The 20,899-nt window shown below is 39.6% G+C and overlaps 3 protein-coding genes and 1 pseudogene across 4 annotated transcripts; all 4 read right to left on the reverse strand.

Annotated features, from left to right (window-relative positions):
- Positions 1-78: 78 nt before the first annotated feature.
- On the reverse strand, positions 79-2,114 carry LOC105954050 (uncharacterized). The gene is made up of 4 exons (XM_012977720.2): positions 1,968-2,114; positions 1,668-1,825; positions 856-933; positions 79-413 (listed from the first exon to the last, which is right to left on the reverse strand). Exons 1-4 carry the CDS (start codon positions 2,041-2,043, stop codon positions 267-269), a joined length of 459 nt encoding a protein of 152 aa, XP_012833174.1. The 5' UTR covers positions 2,044-2,114; the 3' UTR covers positions 79-266.
- A 3,475-nt stretch (positions 2,115-5,589) lies between these two features.
- LOC148765395 (trypsin/subtilisin inhibitor pseudogene) lies at positions 5,590-6,037 on the reverse strand (annotated as a pseudogene). The gene has a single exon (XR_016029702.1). The product of XR_016029702.1 is annotated as a trypsin/subtilisin inhibitor pseudogene (transcript).
- A 2,116-nt stretch (positions 6,038-8,153) lies between these two features.
- Positions 8,154-8,594, reverse strand: LOC105950163 (inhibitor of trypsin and hageman factor). Its single transcript, XM_012973484.2, has one exon. The coding sequence runs from the start codon at positions 8,505-8,507 to the stop codon at positions 8,298-8,300; it is 210 nt and encodes a 69-aa protein (XP_012828938.2). The 5' UTR covers positions 8,508-8,594; the 3' UTR covers positions 8,154-8,297.
- A 7,285-nt stretch (positions 8,595-15,879) lies between these two features.
- On the reverse strand, positions 15,880-19,388 carry LOC148765396 (uncharacterized). Its single transcript, XM_088814318.1, has 2 exons — positions 16,865-19,388; positions 15,880-16,776 (listed from the first exon to the last, which is right to left on the reverse strand). The coding sequence occupies exons 1-2, from the start codon at positions 17,426-17,428 to the stop codon at positions 15,991-15,993; spliced, it is 1,350 nt and encodes a 449-aa protein (XP_088670444.1). The 5' UTR covers positions 17,429-19,388; the 3' UTR covers positions 15,880-15,990.
- Between the last annotated feature and the right edge of the window lie 1,511 nt (positions 19,389-20,899).

Raw genomic sequence — 20,899 nt, forward strand, 5'->3', positions numbered from 1 at the left:
TAGGAACAACACTAACTTTTGTTTTTAAATAATCATTTGCAAACACCACTCATACACATATGTGGACGCGGGTTCCCGTTTCGAAAAATAAAAATGCTCATAACATACATGTCACATTATTATTATTTTTTTCATTGTTTCATTTGTTTTATTTTGTCCCTAAATTATTGAGGATCCGAATTTTCTCTATAAATAATTGTAACAACAAGTTTGTAATTAATAATAATTTAAAAAAAAAATAGAGAGAGAGACATGATTAAAAGTCATCAAGATGAAGCTAACATCAGCATCATCATCCTGACGAATTCGTCGTAGCTGACAAGTCCATCTCCATCTAAATCAGCTTCTCTAATCATTTGTTCAGCTTCTTCGTCACTTAATCTCTCTCCCAAATTCAACATCACATTTCTCAACTGCATATCCACATAACCCGAAACTCATTAATCTTTATCGTTAGCACAAATAATTTCGTGTTAAAAGAAATCTACATCAAATCTCTTTTCTTCATTTTATAGTTCAAGGTTCCTTTCTCGTGTGATTGTTAGTCTTAAAAATCATATTTGACTACTGCAAACTGTAGTACATTGAATTATAAATTTAGGAATACAGTTTCAATTTTCAAAAGTTTTAGTTTTGAAGCAATCTATTTTTTGCCTATCAACGCCCAAAACAGGCGTGAAATAACCTGCACCACGCTAAAAACGAGCGCGGATCCCACGCCCAACATGCGCGTTTGTTAGTATTTTTTTTTGGGGGGTTTAAGTATTTTGTTACTTAGTGAATAATTAATACTCAATAATAACTAGTTAATTATTAATTGGTTAGTAATTACTAAACGTATAATAATTGGATTACCTCAATTGCCGATATAAATCCATCTTGATCCCGATCGAAAACTTTGAAAGCTTCTTTCAGCTCCTCTGTTATATTTTCCTATCAAAATCAACCAACTTAATTAAATGGCATCTCCAAATTCTTTCAATACCATCTCAAATTCAAGACCAATTAATTTAGATAGGATTTTGCTCATATATTTCTTTTTACGGTTATTACATTTGGTACCCTGTGTTTACTTTATTTTAATTACCAAAAGATCCTTATGATTCTATTTAATTAGTAAAACACCCCTAAGAAGTAAAAACTCTCCATTTAAGTTAAGTCTTCTTCAAACCAAAAGCTACCTACATACACCTAAATCCTAATGAATGATGTGCAACCCATCACAATAAAATCAATACAATCATATAAGAATTTCAAGAAAACGTAGAAGTAACATATGATTAAATTAATTATTAATCGATAGAATAAGGCCAACCGGGCCCTCCATTTTTTGTAAATATGGTTTTTTGGTCCCTTAATTTTTTTTTATAATTAATATATATTTTCATATTTATTACTACAATATAAAATACTGTGATTAAATTTATACTATTTTCTATAAAGTGTATAATAGTCACAGGTTGAGAAATTAACTACATTAGATTCATCTACTCGAAATATAGATTGTGAATTTAAATTATATTTCCATTTTCGACCAACGGAACCCACTTAAATATTTTCTTAAACCCAATTTTTCCAACAATTTTTAAGCAATTTGAAATTAAAACTAAAACAAAAAAAATAGAATTCTCTCTGTTTTTATTTTAATATTTTTTTTTTAAATATACCTTCATCTTTCTTGCCATAATGCTCAAAAAGTCTTCGAAATCAACGGTGCCATCTCCGTCAGCATCAAACTCATTCATCATTTCTTGAATTTCTTCCTTCGTTGGATGCCCATTCAGCGATTGAATCACATACGCCAATTCATCCACCGTGATCAACCCTTGAACAAAAAAAATATTTCATCGATAAATATAATATATCAAATTCTCATACACACTAATTATTTACAAAAAACAAACCACATTTTACCAAACACATTTTTCTCTTTAATTTGTACAAAGAAATTACGTAAAGAAACTCACCATCCGAGTCTTTATCGATCAAGCTAAACGCTTCCCGGAACTCAGCAATCTGATCTTCTGTCAATGCATCAGCCATTATTTATTTTATTTGTGAGTATATATTTTTGAAGGGGAGAGAGACTAATGAACTGAAAAGTGAGAAGTGGTGAGAGCAATTTTTATTTTAATTTGTTATTTATTACAACTACTATATAATGTGAAATGGTAGTTAAATGTCAAAGGCATCGATGAAGAAAATTATGGTCAACATTCAAGACTGAAGCTTCTCGCATTGATTTTATCTGGGTCAAAAATCAATGTTTGAATTTATTTTAATGACATTACATAATATGAAGGTCAAATGGGACACATGCTTTCATGGATTTTTGGCCTTTGAGAGTTAGTTGGGAAACACCGCAATTTCTGGATTTGATCAAATATTTAATCGATCTCATTATAAAGTATATCATATTTGGTTTATTTTATAATACACCGGGTGAAATACAACGAGAAAAATTATGTGATGTAAGCTCAATTTGATTTGATTTCTTATCGAATCAAAAGTTCAAACAAAACTTTATAAAACTCAGATATAAATTTGAATAAAACATGCATTTGGTTTGACCCTAATTTTAGACATTGGTCGGTTGCTATTATTAAAATTTAGGAATTATTGGGTTTAGGTATATTCCTTCAGAAATATATAGAACTAACTATCAACCAGATTAATCTCTTGTAACTCTGCTTCTTTGTTTTCAAAATATGAGATTAAATCACGGTTAAACATCTCACTCAATATAACTCAAACTCCTAATATATTCCAGTGTTCTAAATAGCGGTCGTGGCGGTCGATATATCGCCCGCCATATCGGTATCGGTTATAAACCTTTACAATTTTGTTGAGGCGGTTTGGAATATCGGTTTTTTACGGCGAGGCGGTTTGCGGCGGTTTTTTGGCGGGTCAAACCGATATATCGGTCAACAAATCGGTTTTTTTTTTTTTTTTTTTAATTTAAATTAAAATGAAATATGTTTTGATTTTTTATTTTTCTCCAATTCTTTCAACTTCCAAAACCAAACCAAGTACTACCCCGTAATTTATGCTTTGTGCTTTGTTGTGTTTATATTAATTATTGATGCGAAAGACTTGCGTAGTATTTGTATTTCGTAAGAATCTTTTATTATATTATGATCTTACTATTTTTAAATTTTTGTTATTTATTGAGTAATTAGAATTATATAATAACATATGAATGATATGATAGAATTATGTTTACATATTCTTTTATATATATTTTGAGTATTTACAAATAATTTTTTAGAAATATATTACACTAAATTTAAAAACCGATATATTTCCGATTTATCTCCGATAAATCACCGCCGCGCCGATTTATCGTGTGGCGGTCCCAAACCGCCACGTACCCGATAACCGCCTTTTAGAACCTTGATATATTCAAACTTCGTAATCAGGTTTTCATAATCTTATATATAAGAGTAAGAAATGCTAGGGCAACCTAAGAAACCATAATGGTATTTTTTTAATATTAATTATTAATATTTTCTCATTTCCTACTTCCCGGCCGTTTTTTCTTCTCTAATGACTCATAGCAAATTAAATTTGCAAATCCACTAGCAAAATTCTAATCTTTTCGGATAGTATATTTTTATTATTCTTTTCCTCTCTCTTATACACACTCATGTGGATTTATTTAATGCCCACAAAAAAAAATTATGTTCAACTTAATAAAATAGGCTAAATAATTGCTTAAATAGTCATCTAAATATTTTTTGCGATGAGTTATGTTGGAAAAAAATGAAAGCGTTAGTGACTTTAATTTTTTATTTTGGCTGATACATTTCGAAGTACTAAAATTGACATATATTTTCCATAGACTAAAGGTGGGTAAGATTGTAATTGCTCAATAAAACATTACAGACTAATGTCTTTACATTTTTGTAAGTTCGACCAAAATATAGGAAGTTATTTGGTAGTTTCATAATTGAGAGGTGTGTATGTGACACAACTCATAATTCAGGATGCAAGACGAACTTTGCTCTTTTTATAAAGTAATTTTGTAATTATACTTTTTAAATATTAATTTTGACCCCTCAAAGCTTTTGCAAATATGTTTTTCCACTACAATCTTACATAAATTATAAATATAAAATCAAATTTACTATAACAAAATACTTAAAATGGTTAAAACTTTTTCTATTTCAATTAAAATCTATGAATATTTTTTTATCAATACCCCAGAAAAATAATATAGTGCGATGCATCAGATCCCCAAGAAATTTAGTGCAATCATTATTAGAATTATTTGGATTTATTTTTCTTTTTGCAGGCTCGAAATATTATAATTAGATTATAATATATATTATTTTAATTAAAAATTAGCAATATAAATCTATTTTTACAATGTCTTGAGAACCCAAATTGCATTGTTTTGATGTTGTAAAAATATAAACAAACGTTTGATGTATCGTATGATCAAAAATTCTGTTACAATCATTCATTAATAATTCATCAGTGGAACATTACTAAGTATACTACGCAAAAACAAAAAAAAAAAAGTAAACAAAATTTTTTTTACTGTTGTTCCAGACGAATTGAATCAGTTAGTGCTAGTAGATCAAAAAATTGAACCAGGACCAAAATCATCAACTATGTCTTTCATGTTGAGCTTAAAAGTAATTAGATTTAATAACTTAGTTAACGTAATCAAAACTAAACTATCGACAATATACCAACGTAAAAAGGCCATCTATACGTCTTGCATCGGAACTAAGCCCTTCTCCACTCTCGTTTTGGTCCTGTTTTGCCACTGGAATTAACAATTGGAAAATTAAGAAACAAAAATAAATATAAACAAAAAATTAAATATCGCATGCAAACAATAAGTTTTGAAGGCCGACTTCCAATAGCTTGTGGCGGAGGCGCCCATTTTTGCTTAGTTCTCTTAAATCATCCCTTTCAATAACATGTCCAATAATATCTAAAATGAATAATTGTTATACATAAAATTTTAAATCTTTGGTATAAATTAATGAAACACATAATTTAATTAAATGAAACTACTTATAAGCCATGATGAAAAAAAAAGCAAACTAATTACCACACAATCAATAGGATGAAGAAGAAAATAAGACAAAAATTCTAAAGTCTGGGTAGGATGAATAAATAAAATTACTTCACATGGTGCTGGTGTCTCTTGGATGTCTCACCATAGGTAATTAAACTTTTGCTCTGTATATATTTTCTTAAGCTGATGTAGTATGTTTCATGATCTTTCAATGTTCATAAAAATTAAAATTTATATATGAGTGCATTTAGTTCTTACTTGCATGTTGCTTAGTGAAAATCTAGATGTTCTTTTTCTAATATTAATAATTAATAGTATCTATGGCTGCTCCTAGCTAGGTTCTGAGTAACAAAAATTTAGTTTTCTCTACGTTTTGATATTGGTTCCGCCCCTATTTATATATGAGTCGTGTTACCCTACGACGCCTACGTTGTTAAACAAAATAAAAAAAAAAATAGAAAGAACAAAATAAAATTGTAATTGGATTGATATAATTAGATGACAGATATTTCATGCAACGCCAAAATGTTATCAAGTTCATGAAAGCGATGAAGATATACAGAAAAGAAAGTTATTTATTCATCATCAATTCATCACCAACTAAATATTGCTGAAAAAGCAATATCAACTTTATTACAATAATAAACATAATACAAATAATACATTTAATTTATTCTTGATTAAACATCAAATTATTTCTTCCACATTAATTAGCCGGCGCGAGGAGCACGGAGCACCACACCGTTCGCGTCGACCCAAATCCACACGCGGTCGCAACGGAAGTCTCTAGTTGTCGGAGTTGGATTTGTCGAGACAACAGCGTTCACATTAGGGTTCTGCCTCTCTATCACCGCCGCCGCTGCGTAGCCGTTGGCCCCCAACCACTCCGGCCAGAAATTCTTGCCTGGACAATCTGCCATATCTAAGTTTTGAATATTGCTGCTAATAATAGTTGTAAGTGATGATTTTATGACGATTAGACTCTGATAATTTTGCATGCAATATATTGTACATGTATTTATAGTCTAGAGAGAGAGAGAAGATAAGCGGCGTTGGCCGATTTTCTTGAATGATGATACGTATACACACGTGGATTGTATATATCTATATCTAGTTGACTTTTCTATGACATTTTAGTATTGTCCTTCAACATAAGACGGCGAATATATATACACAGAACGACGAATTTGACTGTTCATCGGCCCAACAACTCTCTGCCCATTTTGCCATTTTGGATCTGCATTTGTTTTTTTTTCTTTTCTCTAATTTTCTGAGTTTTAATTTAATATAATGTTTGTTATTAATGAAGCTAGAATTAAGACCCCTTAAGTAGTTGAAGTAGGATGAGGTGAAAGAGCAAAGTGGATCACTGGCTCACGAGCTTGATGACCTTGAGATCAGATAACACGTAAACTAAGTCGGGGTTGATCCGGCGCTCAAGTCAGTCGTCTGTATTGCAAGAGTTGTAGAGAGAACTCAGGGAGTTGTATAGTTCGAATATTGAACCTACCTTAACAAATGAAGTGCCATCTTTATTTATTAGTTATACAGAGTTGGTTGGACTGAAGTTATTTGATTGTAATTGTCGGGCCCAAACCTTATTTTAAGATGATTGGACATCAATTGGAGTGGTCTTCAATATTGGGTTCGTGACACAGTAAATAATAAAATTGTAAGCCCGTTGGGTTGGCTCAATTAGACATATCAGTTATTTTTTCATGTTTTCCTTAAATTTTAATATTAATCTATGTTTGCCCCAATATATTTTTTCTTTTTATTTTTGGAAAGTTGACGTAGAGTAAAACCTCGATAAATTAATACTCAATAAATTAATAATCTCGCTTAAATAATACTTTCTTCTAGCCCCAACTTGATAAAAACGTATTAAATTATTAGATCAATAATTTAATATTTCGCTAAATTAATAAAATTTTATTAATCCGAACTATTAATTTAAAAAGATTTAACTGTACGTGTTTTGAAAGGATAATTTGATAAAGAAACAAAATATTTGTTTGTATTTTGAGAAGAATCAATATAAAATTTACGAGCCAAACTAGATCGTTATATGTTGGAATAAATGTTATTTAATTGCAACAAGAATTTGTAAAATAATTTTTTTTTTTTTATAATGAAAAATACACATCCAATCATTTAGGTGTATGAAATACGTAAATTACACTAGACTAATCATGTGTTACAAACATAACCTAACAATTAGTGGCAAGGTTAACTATTGAGTGTAAAGTGGCAAGGTTGGTTCGATTACTTTTGGATATCAAATCAAAGTTAATTGTTGAGTGTATAAATTACACTTAACCAATTAGTAATTGACACGGAAATATTTGAGTAGAAAACAATTCATCAAAAGAGTAAGATCACAAATTGATATGCAATACAAAATAGTAAAAAAAAAAAAAAAAAAAAAAACAAACGATCCGGTTCAGTGTAAATAATTAATTAAGCCAAAATAGGTGAAAAGGGATAAATATCAAAAAAATGAACTCGTGTACAAAACGCAAGTACATTCTTGGTCTCAGTGTGTACCATATCATAATCCCTTAATTATTCAAATTCTTCATTTAACCCAAATTAATTATTAAAACTATATTTAATAACAACTGCTTTAACTGCATATCGAATACAATAGCTTAAACTAAAACAATTGAACAAAAAAATTGAATAATTGATATGTAATAATATATAATCCAAAAATTTAAAAATAAATACATGGAGTATTTGCTAAATTTTTTTATGATAGGAAGAATCACTACAAAAAAAAAAATCTTTTGAGTGACAACACCTATTTTTCAAATAGTTAGGCAAAAAGTGTTATCACTATGCTTGTCACTAACTGGGTGTCGCTAATGCTCTATAGTGACAATAAATAAGGATTAAGTGACAACAAAAAGAGTTATTAGTGACAATAAAAAAAAATGTTGTCACTTAATGTGTGCATTAAGTGACAACTTTTGCGTTTGTCACAATTAGGGTGTCGCTAATGCAACTTTTTCTTGTAGTGAATAACGCAGTTGCAATTTTCATAGAGATACTAAATATAATTCACTCATATTTCATGAAGCTCCAAAATGCTATCAAGTTTATGAAAGTGATGAAGATATATAGAAAAAAAAGTTATTTATTCATCACCACCATTAAATATTGCTGAAAAAGCAATATCAACTTTATTACAACAATAAACATAATACAAATAATACATTTAACTTATTCTTGATTAAACATCAAATTATTTCTTCCACATTAATTAGCCGGCGCGAGGAGCGCGGAGCACCACACCGTTCGCGTTGACCCAAACCCACACGCGGTCGCACCTGAAGTCTCTAGTTGTCGGAGTTGGATTTGTCGAGACAACAGCGTTCACATTAGGGTTCTGCCTCTCTATCACCGCCGCCGCTGCGTCGCCGTTGGCCCCCAACAACTCCGGCCAGAAATTCTTGCCTGGACAATCCGCCATATCTAAGTTCTGAATATTGCTGCTAATAATATATTGTAAGTGATGATTTTGATAAGATTAGATCACTCTGATAATTTTGCATGCATATGTGCATGTATTTATAGTAGTCTAGACTCTATAGAGAGAGAAGATTATATGCGGCGTTGGCCGATTTTCTTGAATGAGGAGGATACGTACACGTGGATTGTATGTATATGTATATATATATATATATATATATATATATATATAGTTGACTTTTCTATGAAATTTTAACATTGTCTTTCAACAAAAGACGGCGAATACATATATATATATATATATATATATACACAGTGATATGGGCTAGTTTGACAAGTAACAAATAAGCATAAGCCCATTAGGGTAAGCCCAATATGATAGGCCCATAATGAAGAACCCATGATGACTTAGCTCGGTACTATGAGCGAAGTCGTCGTATGGCACGAACCTCGGAACTACGTGGGAGTACCTTAACTCGCCAGCCCAATACCAAAACGGGGTAAGGCGAGCCCAGGACAATACAGGCCCAAGATACATGACTTGGGGGAGAAGAGAAACCCTAAAAAAGGAAAGCCTTGAAGGCCAAGCTTTCCTCATCTATAAATAAGAGAATCAACACACGCACACACACTAGAGAAAAATACACTAATCACTATTACATTACATACACGTCTTTCCCTTTATTCCGATCACTGACTTGATCGTCGGAGCTTTCCCGCCGGGAACCCCTCCCGGCGTTGCAGGTATCCTCACCGGAGTACGGACGGAGCTGGTTTGAGGAAGACGAAGACCTACGGACAAAATCAAGTGGCGCCGTCTGTGGGAAACATCTAAAAAACTTGGGGATAACTTCCGGGAAAATATCAGATCTACCCCCCGGAAGTCCAGATCTGAGCTATCAACGTAGAGAACAATGGAAGAAGGAGATATCACTGCCCGGAATTTGCAGAAGGATTTAGATGCAGTAGCTCGCAGTACACCGGCTGATCCATCGTCCGTTCAGAAAGATAAGTCGGGGTGTAGCTTCCTTACACCTGAAAAGGAGGGTCGGATCCCTTTCACCCCAAGCAGCCCCTCTTTTGGGTTCCCGGATGGCGAAGCTGCTTCAAGAAGGCCAGCCGCAACCCCCGCTCAGGCTCCCAATGAGCGTACATATACCCGGGACGAGGTGGAAACCATGATCACCGCGGCCATCCGAAACTACACCCAAAATTTGCCTCACGATAACCGACTCAGGAGAGATCCCAGACGTTCTCCGAACGAAGGACGAGCTGAGGACGAGGGCGATAGTTATTCGGAGAACCGAGGGGGTAATAGTCATGGCGTTAGAACAGAAGTTGACAGCTTAAGACGCGATATAGATGAGTTGAAGGCCTTACGAAGTGGGCCAGCGCGAGATCTCGTAGGATCTAGCCCTTTCGCTAGTCATCTCGATAGCGACCCTATACCAGCTAACTACCGACCGATCTTATTTGAGTACAACGGCACGTCAGATCCAGCCGAACACTTGAGTCGGTTTAACAACACTGCCTCACTTCACCAGCTTACAGAAGGGGTGAAGTGCCGTGCCTTTGTCACCACTCTAGCAGGCCCGGCCCAAGCATGGTTCGGTCTGTTACCTGCCGGAACCATCCGATCTTTTGAACAACTTGCCAAAGCTTTCATGAACCAGTTCGCTAGCTCGAAGAAGTGTAAGAAGACCTCTCTGTCACTATTCAGCGTTCGTCAGAAGGAGAAAGAAAGTCTCAGAAACTATATCAAACGATTCACTTCGGCTACCTTAGAAGTCCCCACTACCAGCGACGAGGTGCTCATGGCAGCTCTTTCGCAAGGACTGAGAGATGATGAGTTTTTCCGAGCTTTGGCGCTGGAACCTTCGCCCGATTTTGACCATCTCCTAGAGAGGGCGTCTAGGTTCATTAACTTAGAAGAAGCCCGGCAGCAGAAAGTAGAAGAATCTCACCAACCCGCGAACACACGAGCCAACGAAGTAAAAAGAGTCAAAGAACCACTGTTACCTCGAAGGGATGCTAGTACCCCCGGCCGAGGTATCGCCTCAGACGCTAAGGGATCACGATTCCAATCGTATCAGCCCCTTACGGCTCCTCTGTCCCAGGTGTTGTACGCGATCGAGAAGAGAGCTGATCTGCGGTGGCCTAGGACCGCTCGCGGAGCCCCCCGTCGAGATCCGACATTGGGTACTTTTTGCCGTTTTCATAACGAATACGGACATACGACCGACGACTGCGCACATCTGAAAGACGAAGTGGAACGTCTCATCAGAGATAACAAGATCGGGGATTTTGTGAAGATAGATTCACCTCGGGGACAAAAGCGTGAAGCCCAGTTCGGGAACCCGCCACGAGCACCGCCCCCACCGCCAGCGCCGAAAAGAGGGTACATTCAGATGATTTCAGGGGGTCCTACGGGAGGAGATACTCACCGGGCTAGGAGACGTCATCTCGGTAGCCTCAAAAATAATCATGAAGTTTGCCAAATCTCTACACCGAAGTATCGTCAATATCCCACTATCTCGTTCGGTCCTGAAGATGAAGCAGACCTAGATGATTTTCACTGTGACCCTCTCCTCATCACGATTAACGTGGGAGGATACGACGTCGCTCGCGCCTTCGTTGATCCCGGAAGTTCAGTGGACGTCATATCTTACGAGTGCTTCCTACAAATGGAGCTTGACCTCCCGGTTTTCCCCGTCACCACACCAATATTTGGGTTCACAGGAGGATCCCTGACGCCGGTTGGACAAGTTAAAATCCCTGTCACTATAGGAACGCCACCTCGAACACGCACTCAAACTGTCAATTTCGTCCTTGTCGAAGGATCGCCAACCTCGTATAATATCGTGATAGGGCGACCGATGTTACATACCTTTCGGGCGGTCCCTTCGACCATTCATCAAAAGCTTAAGTTTCCAATTGATGGAATGGTGGGAGAGGTCAGAGGCGACCAAGCCCAATCGAGATCGTGTTATGTCGAAATGGTTAAGATAGCAGAGAAAGGCCGACGCGATACCCTCACCAAAGAAGATTTGGGAGACGAGAAGCGCCCCCGAGTTGATCCAGAGGATAAAGTTAATCATGTACAACCCATGGACGAATTGATGACAATCGACCTCGTCCCCGGGATGATGAAACAAACCCGGATAAGTAAGGATTTAGAACTACCTCTTCGGGACGAGTTGATAGCGTTATTGCGGTCTAATGAAGATGTTTTTGCTTGGCAACCAAGTGATTTGACCGGTATATCACCGCGAACTGCTGTACACAGGCTTAATTTACGACCCGAGTGCAGGCCTGTCAAGCAAAAACGGCGACACTTCGGTACCGAAAAAGACGAAATCATACAGAAGGAAGTTCGACGACTTCTGGAAATCGGACACATCCGGGAAATTCAGTTCCCTACATGGCTGTCCAATGCGGTGTTAGTACAGAAAGCCAATGGCCAATGGCGAATGTGTATCGATTTCAGGGACCTAAATAAGGCTTGCCCGAAAGACGATTATCCTTTACCTCGCATAGATCAGCTTGTAGATGCCACTGCTGGATGCGAGCTACTTAGTATGATGGATGCCTCGCAAGGATACCACCAAATTCCGCTAGACGAAAAGGACCAGCCAGCAGTAAGTTTTGTCACCGCCACAGGGACTTACTGTTACGTGGTGATGCCTTTCGGCCTGAAAAATGCAGGAGCCACGTATCAGCGATTGATGGATAGGATGTTTCGGGCCCAACTCGGACGCAACATTGAAGTTTATGTTGATGACATGTTAGTTAAAAGCAAGAGGCGCTCTACGCATCTCGCAGACCTAGCTGAGACCTTTTCAACTCTTCGTTTATATGGAATGAAGTTGAACCCTGCTAAGTGTGCATTCGCAGTACAAGCTGGAAAGTTCCTGGGATACATTGTTAATCGGGAAGGCATCAAGGTAAACCAAGATAAAGTGGAGGCCGTACTTCAGATGACACCTCCTCGTTCCATCAAGGAAGTCCAGTCCTTGGCAGGAAAAGTTGTAGCCATAGCTCGGTTTATATCGCGAATGGCTGATAAGAGCCTGCCTTTCTTCAAAGTACTAAGGAAAACAGCTCAGTTCGAATGGACCACCGAATGCCAGCTCGCATTCGAAGCATTAAAACGATCTCTTACTTGCCTGCCGATTCTTAGCACCCCTGAAAAGGGTGAAACCCTGTTTGTATACTTGTCAGTGGGCGATGAGTCCATCAGTTCGGTTTTGTTTAAGGAAGTTAATAATCAACAAAGACCGATCTACTATACTAGTAAGATCCTCACTACGTCGGAAAGCCGATATTCTGAAGTCGAGAAAATAGCGTACGCGCTGGTCCTCACTACGCGACGACTCCGGCCTTATTTCCTGTCGCATACCATGGTGATTCGCACAAGCTTACCCCTTCGGCAGACCCTAGGTCAACCTACCGCGTCAGGGCGAATTGTTAAATGGGCCATCGAGCTGGGACAGTACGAGATTCAATATCAACCCCGTACCTCGGTCAAAGGACAAGCGCTAGCGGATTTCATCCGAGAAACCACCAGGATACCCATCGAAAAAGAGTGGAAAATTTACGTGGATGGTTCATCTACGACCTCGGGAGCGGGGGCAGGGATAATAGTTATTGATCCCACTGGAACGGAAGTCGAGTTTGCCGTTAGGTTACCTCGGGTCTCCAATAATGAAGCAGAGTATGAAGCCTTTATCCGAGGTATGGAGATCGCTCAAGAGCTCGGAGCGCGAGTGGTGCGAATATACTCCGACTCTCAATTGGTAATACACCAACTCGAAGGGGACTACGAAATAAAAAACGATAGAATGAAGAGTTATGTAAATAAAGCCCGAGCCGTACAAGAAACTTTTGAGGTCTGTACCATGCATCAAATTCCGAGAAACGACAACCAGCGAGCTGACTTCCTCGCTAAAGTCGGGTCGTCAGTCGTCGATTGTATTGAAAGAAAGATCACTATCCTTATTGCCCCTACCCCAACACCGGGCATAATGGTAATAGACGAAGAGCCCGATTGGAGAACGCCTTTGTTCAAATACTTCAGAGGAGAGCGAGCTGGCACCAAGAGAGAGCAGCACCGCTTGGCATATAAGGCAAGGCACTTTTACGTACGGCATGGGACATTATATAAAAGGAACTTCACCACAGTAGATGCAAGGTGTCTGGGAAAGCAGGAGATAAAGCATGTTCTGGATGAAGTACATCGAGGTGGTTGTGGTGAGCATGGAGGAGCTCGGGCCCTCATGCAGAAATTACATCGGGCCGGATATTACTGGCCTGGCATGAAGAAGGACACGCACCGATATGTTCAACACTGCGTACAATGCCAAAAATATGCCTCGCTCATCCACAAGCCGGGGGAGGAAATGACCATCATGAGTGCTCCATGCCCTTTCGCCCAATGGGGAATCGATCTGGTGGGGCCATTCCCTCAAACCACTGGCCGAAAAAAGTTCATCATTGTTGCGGTAGACTACTTTACCAAGTGGGTTGAAGCCGAGGCCTTATCGAAAATCTCAGAAGACGAGGTCATGCACTTCATTTGGAAAAATATCTGCTGTCGGTTTGGCCTACCTCGAAGCCTTGTATCGGACAACGGCACTCAGTTCAACGGCAAGAAAATTCGAGCGTGGTGCGAAGAGATGAAAATTGCACAAAAATTTGTAGCAGTAGCGCACCCCCAGGCCAATGGACAAGTGGAGTCCGTAAACCGGACCATTGTCAATGGATTGAAAAAAAGGTTAGACGAGCTAGGTGGAAGCTGGGTAGACGAGTTGCCCTCCGTCCTCTGGTCTTACCGGACCACAACCAAAGCAGCTACTGGCGAAACACCGTTCCGGCTAACCTATGGAACTGAAGCAGTTATACCGGTCGAAGTGGCAATGGACACGCTCCGCATCGCCGCATTTGACGAAGTAACAAACGATGATGCTTTAAGATCACAGCTGGACGAAGTTTTCGATCTCCGGGAAACGGCGTATTTGCACATGGAAAGAAGTAAAAACTTGATCAAAGCTCGGTATGATCAGGGGGTGCGGTCCCGCTCATTCCAGATCGGAGACCTCGTCTTGCGACGAGCTGACGCGCTAAAACACACGGGAAAGTTGGAGGCTAATTGGGAAGGACCATACACAGTCACCAGGTGTTTGGCCGGCGGAGGGTATGAGTTGGCAGACATCGACGGGAAGCCGTTACCTCGGGCTTGGAACATAGTACATCTGAAACGCTTCTTCGCGTAAAAAAAAAAAAAAAAAAAAAAAAAAGAAGAGAGAAGAAAGAGGCAGGTAGTCAATAAGATTGAGACACACCTTGTACGCACAAAAAACCATTAATAAACATCCATTTTCCGATCTGGGCTAGGCCCCGTGGTTTTTTCTCTCCTTATCTGGAGGGTTTCCACGTTAAAAAAGTACTTGCGTTATTTACTTAAGTTATTATGGTTGCGTTAACTCGCGTGTTTTATTGTGGCGTTAAATCGCGTGTTTTATTGTGGCGTTAAATCGCGTGTTTTATTGTGGCGTTGAATCGCGTGTTTCATTGTGGCGTTAACTCGCGTGTCCCACTGTTGCGTTAACTCGCGGTATCACTGTTGCGTTAAATCGCGTGTTTTATTGTTGCGTTAACTCGCGGTATCATTGTGGCGTTAAATAACGTGTTTCATTGTGGCGTTAACTCGCGTGTCCTACTGTTGCGTTAACTCGCGGTATCACTGTTGCGTTAACTCGCGTGTTTTATTGTGGCGTTAAATCGCGTGTTTTATTGTGGCGTTGAATCGCGTGTGGCGTTAACTCGCGTGTCCCACCGTTGCGTTAACTCGCGGTATCACTGTTGCGTTAAATCGCGTGTTTTATTGTTGCGTTAACTCGCGGTATCATTGTGGCGTTAAATCGCGTGTTTCATTGTGGCGTTAACTCGCGTGTCCTACTGTTGCGTTAACTCGCGGTATCACTGTTGCGTTAACTCGCGTGTTTTATTGTGGCGTTAAATCGCGTGTTTCGCTGTTGCGTTAACTCGCGTGTTTTATTGTGGCGTTAAATCGCGTGTTTTATTGTGGCGTTCAATCGCGTGTTTTATTGTGGCGTTAAATCGCATGTTTCGTTGCGGCGTTAAATCGCGTGTTTCAGCGTGGCGATTAACTCGCGTGTTTTATGGTGGCGTTAACTCGCGCATTCGTAAGCAAGGTATTAAGATTGGGTACTAAGTTAAAATACAAGAGTGGTACAGGATTGAACTGATGGATAAGCTTAAGGAATAATCACTACTGAAGATCATTGAGGATATTGACAGACTACGTCCGAAGTTCGAAACGACACAAATATAAAAGCTCGAAGTAAAAACTTGAAAAACGGAGGAATTGTTAAAGATACATGACAGAAAGAAATAAAGAAGGTAATGTTTAAAAATACATAATCAAAATACAAGCAAGAAAATGGCTAAGTTTTTGGCAGCCTTCACTTCGGGACCGCCGCGTCTGTTTCACTTCGATTCTCAGCATCTGGAGCGGACGGTGAGACAAGTTCCGGCTGCACATCGTTTGGAATGGTCACTGTCCCAAGGGCCCCAATGTCTCCGGCGAAGTCGGTAATGGCCCCTTGACGGGAGAACTCTTCGACGAGGCCTTGATAAACCGGCCTCCACCATTCTAAGTTGGGATCCTCATTAACATCCCCCTCAAAACCCGGAATCACGTCGTCGGGGAGGTCCTCCGCCAGTTCATTTTCCACCAACGGGAACTCGATGCCGGCACCGCCCAACCTCTTCCGAACAGCCGCAACCGCCGACGAAAAGAAGAAACGAGCTAAACCTGAAGCTTCTCGAGTAAAAGTGGTGGAACGCCATAATCGGTGAAAGAAGCGGCGAACAAACTCCTCGATGAAGCGAAGACCCTCAGGCGACCCCGGGAACAACCTTTGCCCATCTTTCACCCCTTCGGTGAAATTAGTGGAAGCCTGTACTCCAGCTGCGAATAGCTCGTTGGAAAGTCCCTTAGCTTTCTCCTCCAAGCTGGCATTGTGGGATACAAGGGAGTCTTTTTCAGCCTCAAGGGTCTTCTCTCTCTCGTTCAGCCTCTTCACTTCGGCAAACAGCCCCTCCTTCGATGACTCCGACATCGCCAGACTCTCCTTCAAGCCCCGGACTTCCTTCCGGAGCTGAATCACCTCTTTCTTCTGATTATCATACGCCTCGCGCGAGACATCATCCCACCCCAGGGGACCCGAAAAGGCGATGGCGAATTGCTGCACTCACAAAGAGGTTAAATAGAGTTAATCTTGAATACAAGATGCAATGGCAAAGACCGATTCACAGGAACAGAGTGAAACAAACCTGTGTAATGTTATGAAGAAGCAACTCAAGTCGGTCGCCCTTACTCATTTGCCCGAAGTGGGCGACATCGCTGGGGAATGCCAAGGACCGGCAAGCAGCAATAGCGTTTTCAGCATTCCGGCAGAGGTGCAGTCCAAAGTCGGCCGGTAAAGATGACCCAGCCGCCCCAAGGGCCAACTCAGACCTCCGTTTCTTCGGAGCAGGTTCTCTCTCTACCACCTCTTCGGTTGAGAAAGGAGGCGGTGACGAGGCGAGAACTATTGCGGAGGATCGTTTAGGAGGTTCAGAATCCTCAGTTCGCGAGGGAGGTCCACCGCGGGCGCGAGGAGGAGCGGCGCTTTTCTTCGACGGCCTGGGCCTTAGAGCCCCTTCTTCCGAAGATCTTTTCTCGGATTCAGCGATTAGAGGGCGCTGAAACTCGGACGCTTCGAACCCAGGTTCTGGCTCGGAGGGACGGGTAGCCGGCTTGTCACCTCGGAACATCCTCTTCATCCTTAGATCTACGCACCGGAACAGACGGGCAAGGGGAGATAAGTGGGTGAGAAACAAGACATACAAGTACATAACTAGCAAAGCAACAAAAAACAAACCGACCGAAGTAAGACAATGAGTCGAAGTAAGAATTAGTGTTATAACCAAACCCACCTAAATCTTCCCGAGTTAGAGAATACGTGCCGTTGTCGTGAAAACGGAAGTGGCGAAGCATCGGCGGAAAGCTGGTGAGGCTATCCGGGACGCCGTGGCTCGGTTGAAAGTGGGATATCATTTTTAACAAACATTCGTCAACCGCCAAAGGTTTCCCCCTTTTCTTTTCAGGCAGGGTGGCGAGCCAAGGACACAAATAGGGCGTGTCAACAGGATTTCTGGCAAAGAAATAGTGACCTTGCCACCCATCGGTTTTATTAGGTGGCATCAGAATCTTAAAACCCGGACGAGCCGAGATAGAGACATGGAAAGGACTCGAATTCTTTAATACCATTACACTCCGGAAGCGAGCTGGTGTGGGAATCACCCCCGACCAGGCGCACAGCATGCGAAATCCGGTCATGATTATTATGGCATGGGGGTGGAATTTGGTTAAGGGATACATTACATAGTTGGGCAATTTCAGAGAACCAAGGCGAGATGGGGAAAGAAAGACCAAAGTATAACTGCTCGGAAAACCAAGTACTAAAGCCTAAAGGAGGGTTTAGAGGGCGATCATCTCGCGAAGGCAGAATTAACTCGACATCGGTAGGGAGGCCTATGTCACGAACTAAGTTAGCTAGATCTACTTCGCTTAAGGTACTAGGTCCCCACTGGTCATCCGGATCCCGTCCTTCAGATAAGGAAGGAGAACCACTCCTCGCAGAAGACGAAATCTCTTTTCTGCCCCTCTTCTTGGGCCGTTCTAAGAGTTTGCCCGAGGGGGAGAAGTAGGGTCCCTCCTCCGACGAGGAAGAAATAGAAAAAGCGGGGTTTTCACCCCCCTCCCCGGAGGGCACTCTTTGGCCGAAAGGATCGGGAGAACGGGCAGACATTATCAATTCGAAGAGTAAAGGCGGGGGTAATAAGAGATGGGGGAAAGAAGTAGTACCTTTGTCGGGGTAGAAAATGGGCACGAAGGATAAGATCTCTGTCTCGGAAAAGCAGGTTCGCCGGAGAAGAAGTAATAAGAAAAGGAGAAAGCACGAGGGTGGAAAAAGGAAAAATCTTAAAAAAATGGCAAGGGCCAGGTATTTATAGAAGAAGGAAAAGGAGAAAGCTCGATCGTGACCGTCTATTCGGATGGACAAGATTCAAAGTAGGTCACCCCGAATCCGATGCAAGAGGCGCCGATTGGAATTCCTCAATAATGACCTAGGGAAAAGGGAAGGTCAATCATAACCGTTTCTTCGGGCGGCCAAGATTCAATGCAGAATGCCTCGAATCCGACGCTGAAAGCACTGATTGAAATTTTTCCATGATGACCTAGGGAACTCGAATCGACCACACGGGATGTCAGAGTAATTAAATGGAGGAAAAGTGGAAAGGTTGCGTGCATCAACCAGACATGAACCAAAGTCCGAGCTCGCACCTCGTACTCCGTACTTATAACACGAGGTAAGAAGGAGCAAACTCGTATTATAAATAAGGAGTAGGGGGGAGTAGTTGATATGGGCTAGTTTGACAAGTAACAAATAAGCATAAGCCCATTAGGGTAAGCCCAATATGATATGCCCATAATGAAGAACCCATGATGACTTAGCTCGGTACTATGAGCGAAGTCGTCGTATGGCACGAACCTCGGAACTACGTGGGAGTACCTTAACTCGCCAGCCCAATACCAAAACGGGGTAAGGCGAGCCCAGGACAATACAGGCCCAAGATACATGACTTGGGGGAGAAGAGAAACCCTAAAAAAGGAAAGCCTTGAAGGCCAAGCTTTCCTCATCTATAAATAAGAGAATCAACACACGCACACACACTAGAGAAAAATACACTAATCACTATTACATTACATACACGTCTTTCCCTTTATTCCGATCACTGACTTGATCGTCGGAGCTTTCCCGCCGGGAACCCCTCACGGCGTTGCAGGTATCCTCACCGGAGTACGGACGGAGCTGGTTTGAGGAAGACGAAGACCTACGGACAAAATCACACAGAACGACGAATTTGACTGTTCATCGGCCCAACAGCTCTATGCCCATTTTGCCATTTCGGATCTCCATTTGTTTTCTTTCTTTTCTTCTAATTTTTCTGAGTTTGATCAATTTAATATTGTGTCATGTTTTCGTTAAATTTTAATATTACTCTATGTTTGTCCCCAATATATTTTTATTTTTATTTATTTTATTTTATTTTATTTTATTTTATTTTTTAGTTTATCAAACATGGTATTCAAATATTTAACTATCATTTATACACTAAAAAATAGAATTTTTTAACCCCAAAGGGTTATCAAATGAGAGTTCTATTTTGATAATTCACCTCTTGGGACGAATGCAAATATACTTGCCGGAAATTGAGTTCTCAAAAATGTAACTGTCTAAACATCCAATCACAAGTTAGAGATGTGACAGTTACAAATAAAATCACCCATGAATTTTTAATTGATAATTAATTTGATAATCATGGTTGGAATAGATAGATTTTAATCAACATTGAATCTCAAATATCAAAGAATATTTGATAATTCAGTTTTGATATTTAAAATTGGAGTTGCTCTTATGCTATTATGCCTTTTACGTTTTATGAAATTTTCATTGGAGAAGCATCTTAATTATTTACCACTTATTGAAATAATGAAGTTTATTTTGAAACTATATATATCTCTTTAAATAATTACACACTTGAAGGCTAAACTCATTTGAAAAATACCAACAAGGCAACAACCAAGGTCAAATCGCCACATCAGATTTGACTAACGAATAGCTAACGGTTGGAAACGGTAGCGATCATTTTGGATTTTTCAACAGTACAAGGGGTAAATATGATAATAGCTATAGTACAGGGGTGCAGATTGTATTTTACTCTAAATCTTACAGCCTTGTGATTCTTGATTGGGTTCTTAGGAAAGGGCTAGGGGACTGGACTATGTTTATGATAGATCGTTGCCCATCGTAAACCAATGTTATATATAACTAAATATACAAAAAAAAAAAAAAAAATTGATATGATGTTTCCTATTAAACTTTCATTTAATGGGTACATTCAGACATGACCACTGGTTCGATTAGAATCGAAATCGGAACTGAACCGGGGTCAACGGTTTTTTAATGAACTGGAACCGGTTTGACTTGGAATCGGAATCGAAAAAATTGGTTTGGTTCCGTTTCCTCATTTTTATAACCGTTAATTGGCGGTTAGAACCTCGGTTAGAACCATTCTAACCGCTTTTTTTAAATAATTAAATATTAATTATAATTACAACTAATTCTTACCTTTTCCTTTTTTTAAGCCCTTTCAATTTATTTTCTTTTTCTTTTTTTAATTTTTAAAACCACAATTAGTTCCTTCAAATTTTTTAAAATTAAAAAATATTTTTTTAAGAAAAAAAAATGTAAGTTTTTT

Source organism: Erythranthe guttata, chromosome 14 (assembly GCF_056151865.1).
Source record: "Erythranthe guttata isolate IM_541 chromosome 14, IM_541, whole genome shotgun sequence".
Classification (NCBI taxonomy): domain Eukaryota; kingdom Viridiplantae; phylum Streptophyta; class Magnoliopsida; order Lamiales; family Phrymaceae; genus Erythranthe; species Erythranthe guttata.

Excerpts from the sequence above, each read along its gene's own strand:
- LOC105954050 (XM_012977720.2), bottom strand. The coding sequence starts at position 2,043 with ATGGCTGATGCATTGACAGAAGATCAGATTGCTGAGTTCCGGGAAGCG. Across the intron at positions 1,826-1,967 it reads GATCGATAAAGACTCGGATG|GGTTGATCACGGTGGATGAA; the intron begins GTGAGTTTCTTT and ends TTTTTGTTCAAG. Across the intron at positions 414-855 it reads GATTTATATCGGCAATTGAG|TTGAGAAATGTGATGTTGAA; the intron begins GTAATCCAATTA and ends GTGGATATGCAG.
- LOC105950163 (XM_012973484.2), bottom strand. The coding sequence starts at position 8,507 with ATGGCGGATTGTCCAGGCAAGAATTTCTGGCCGGAGTTGTTGGGGGCC.
- LOC148765396 (XM_088814318.1), bottom strand. The coding sequence starts at position 17,428 with ATGTACTTGTATGTCTTGTTTCTCACCCACTTATCTCCCCTTGCCCGT. Across the intron at positions 16,777-16,864 it reads TTCTTCATAACATTACACAG|CAATTCGCCATCGCCTTTTC; the intron begins GTTTGTTTCACT and ends TTGTGAGTGCAG.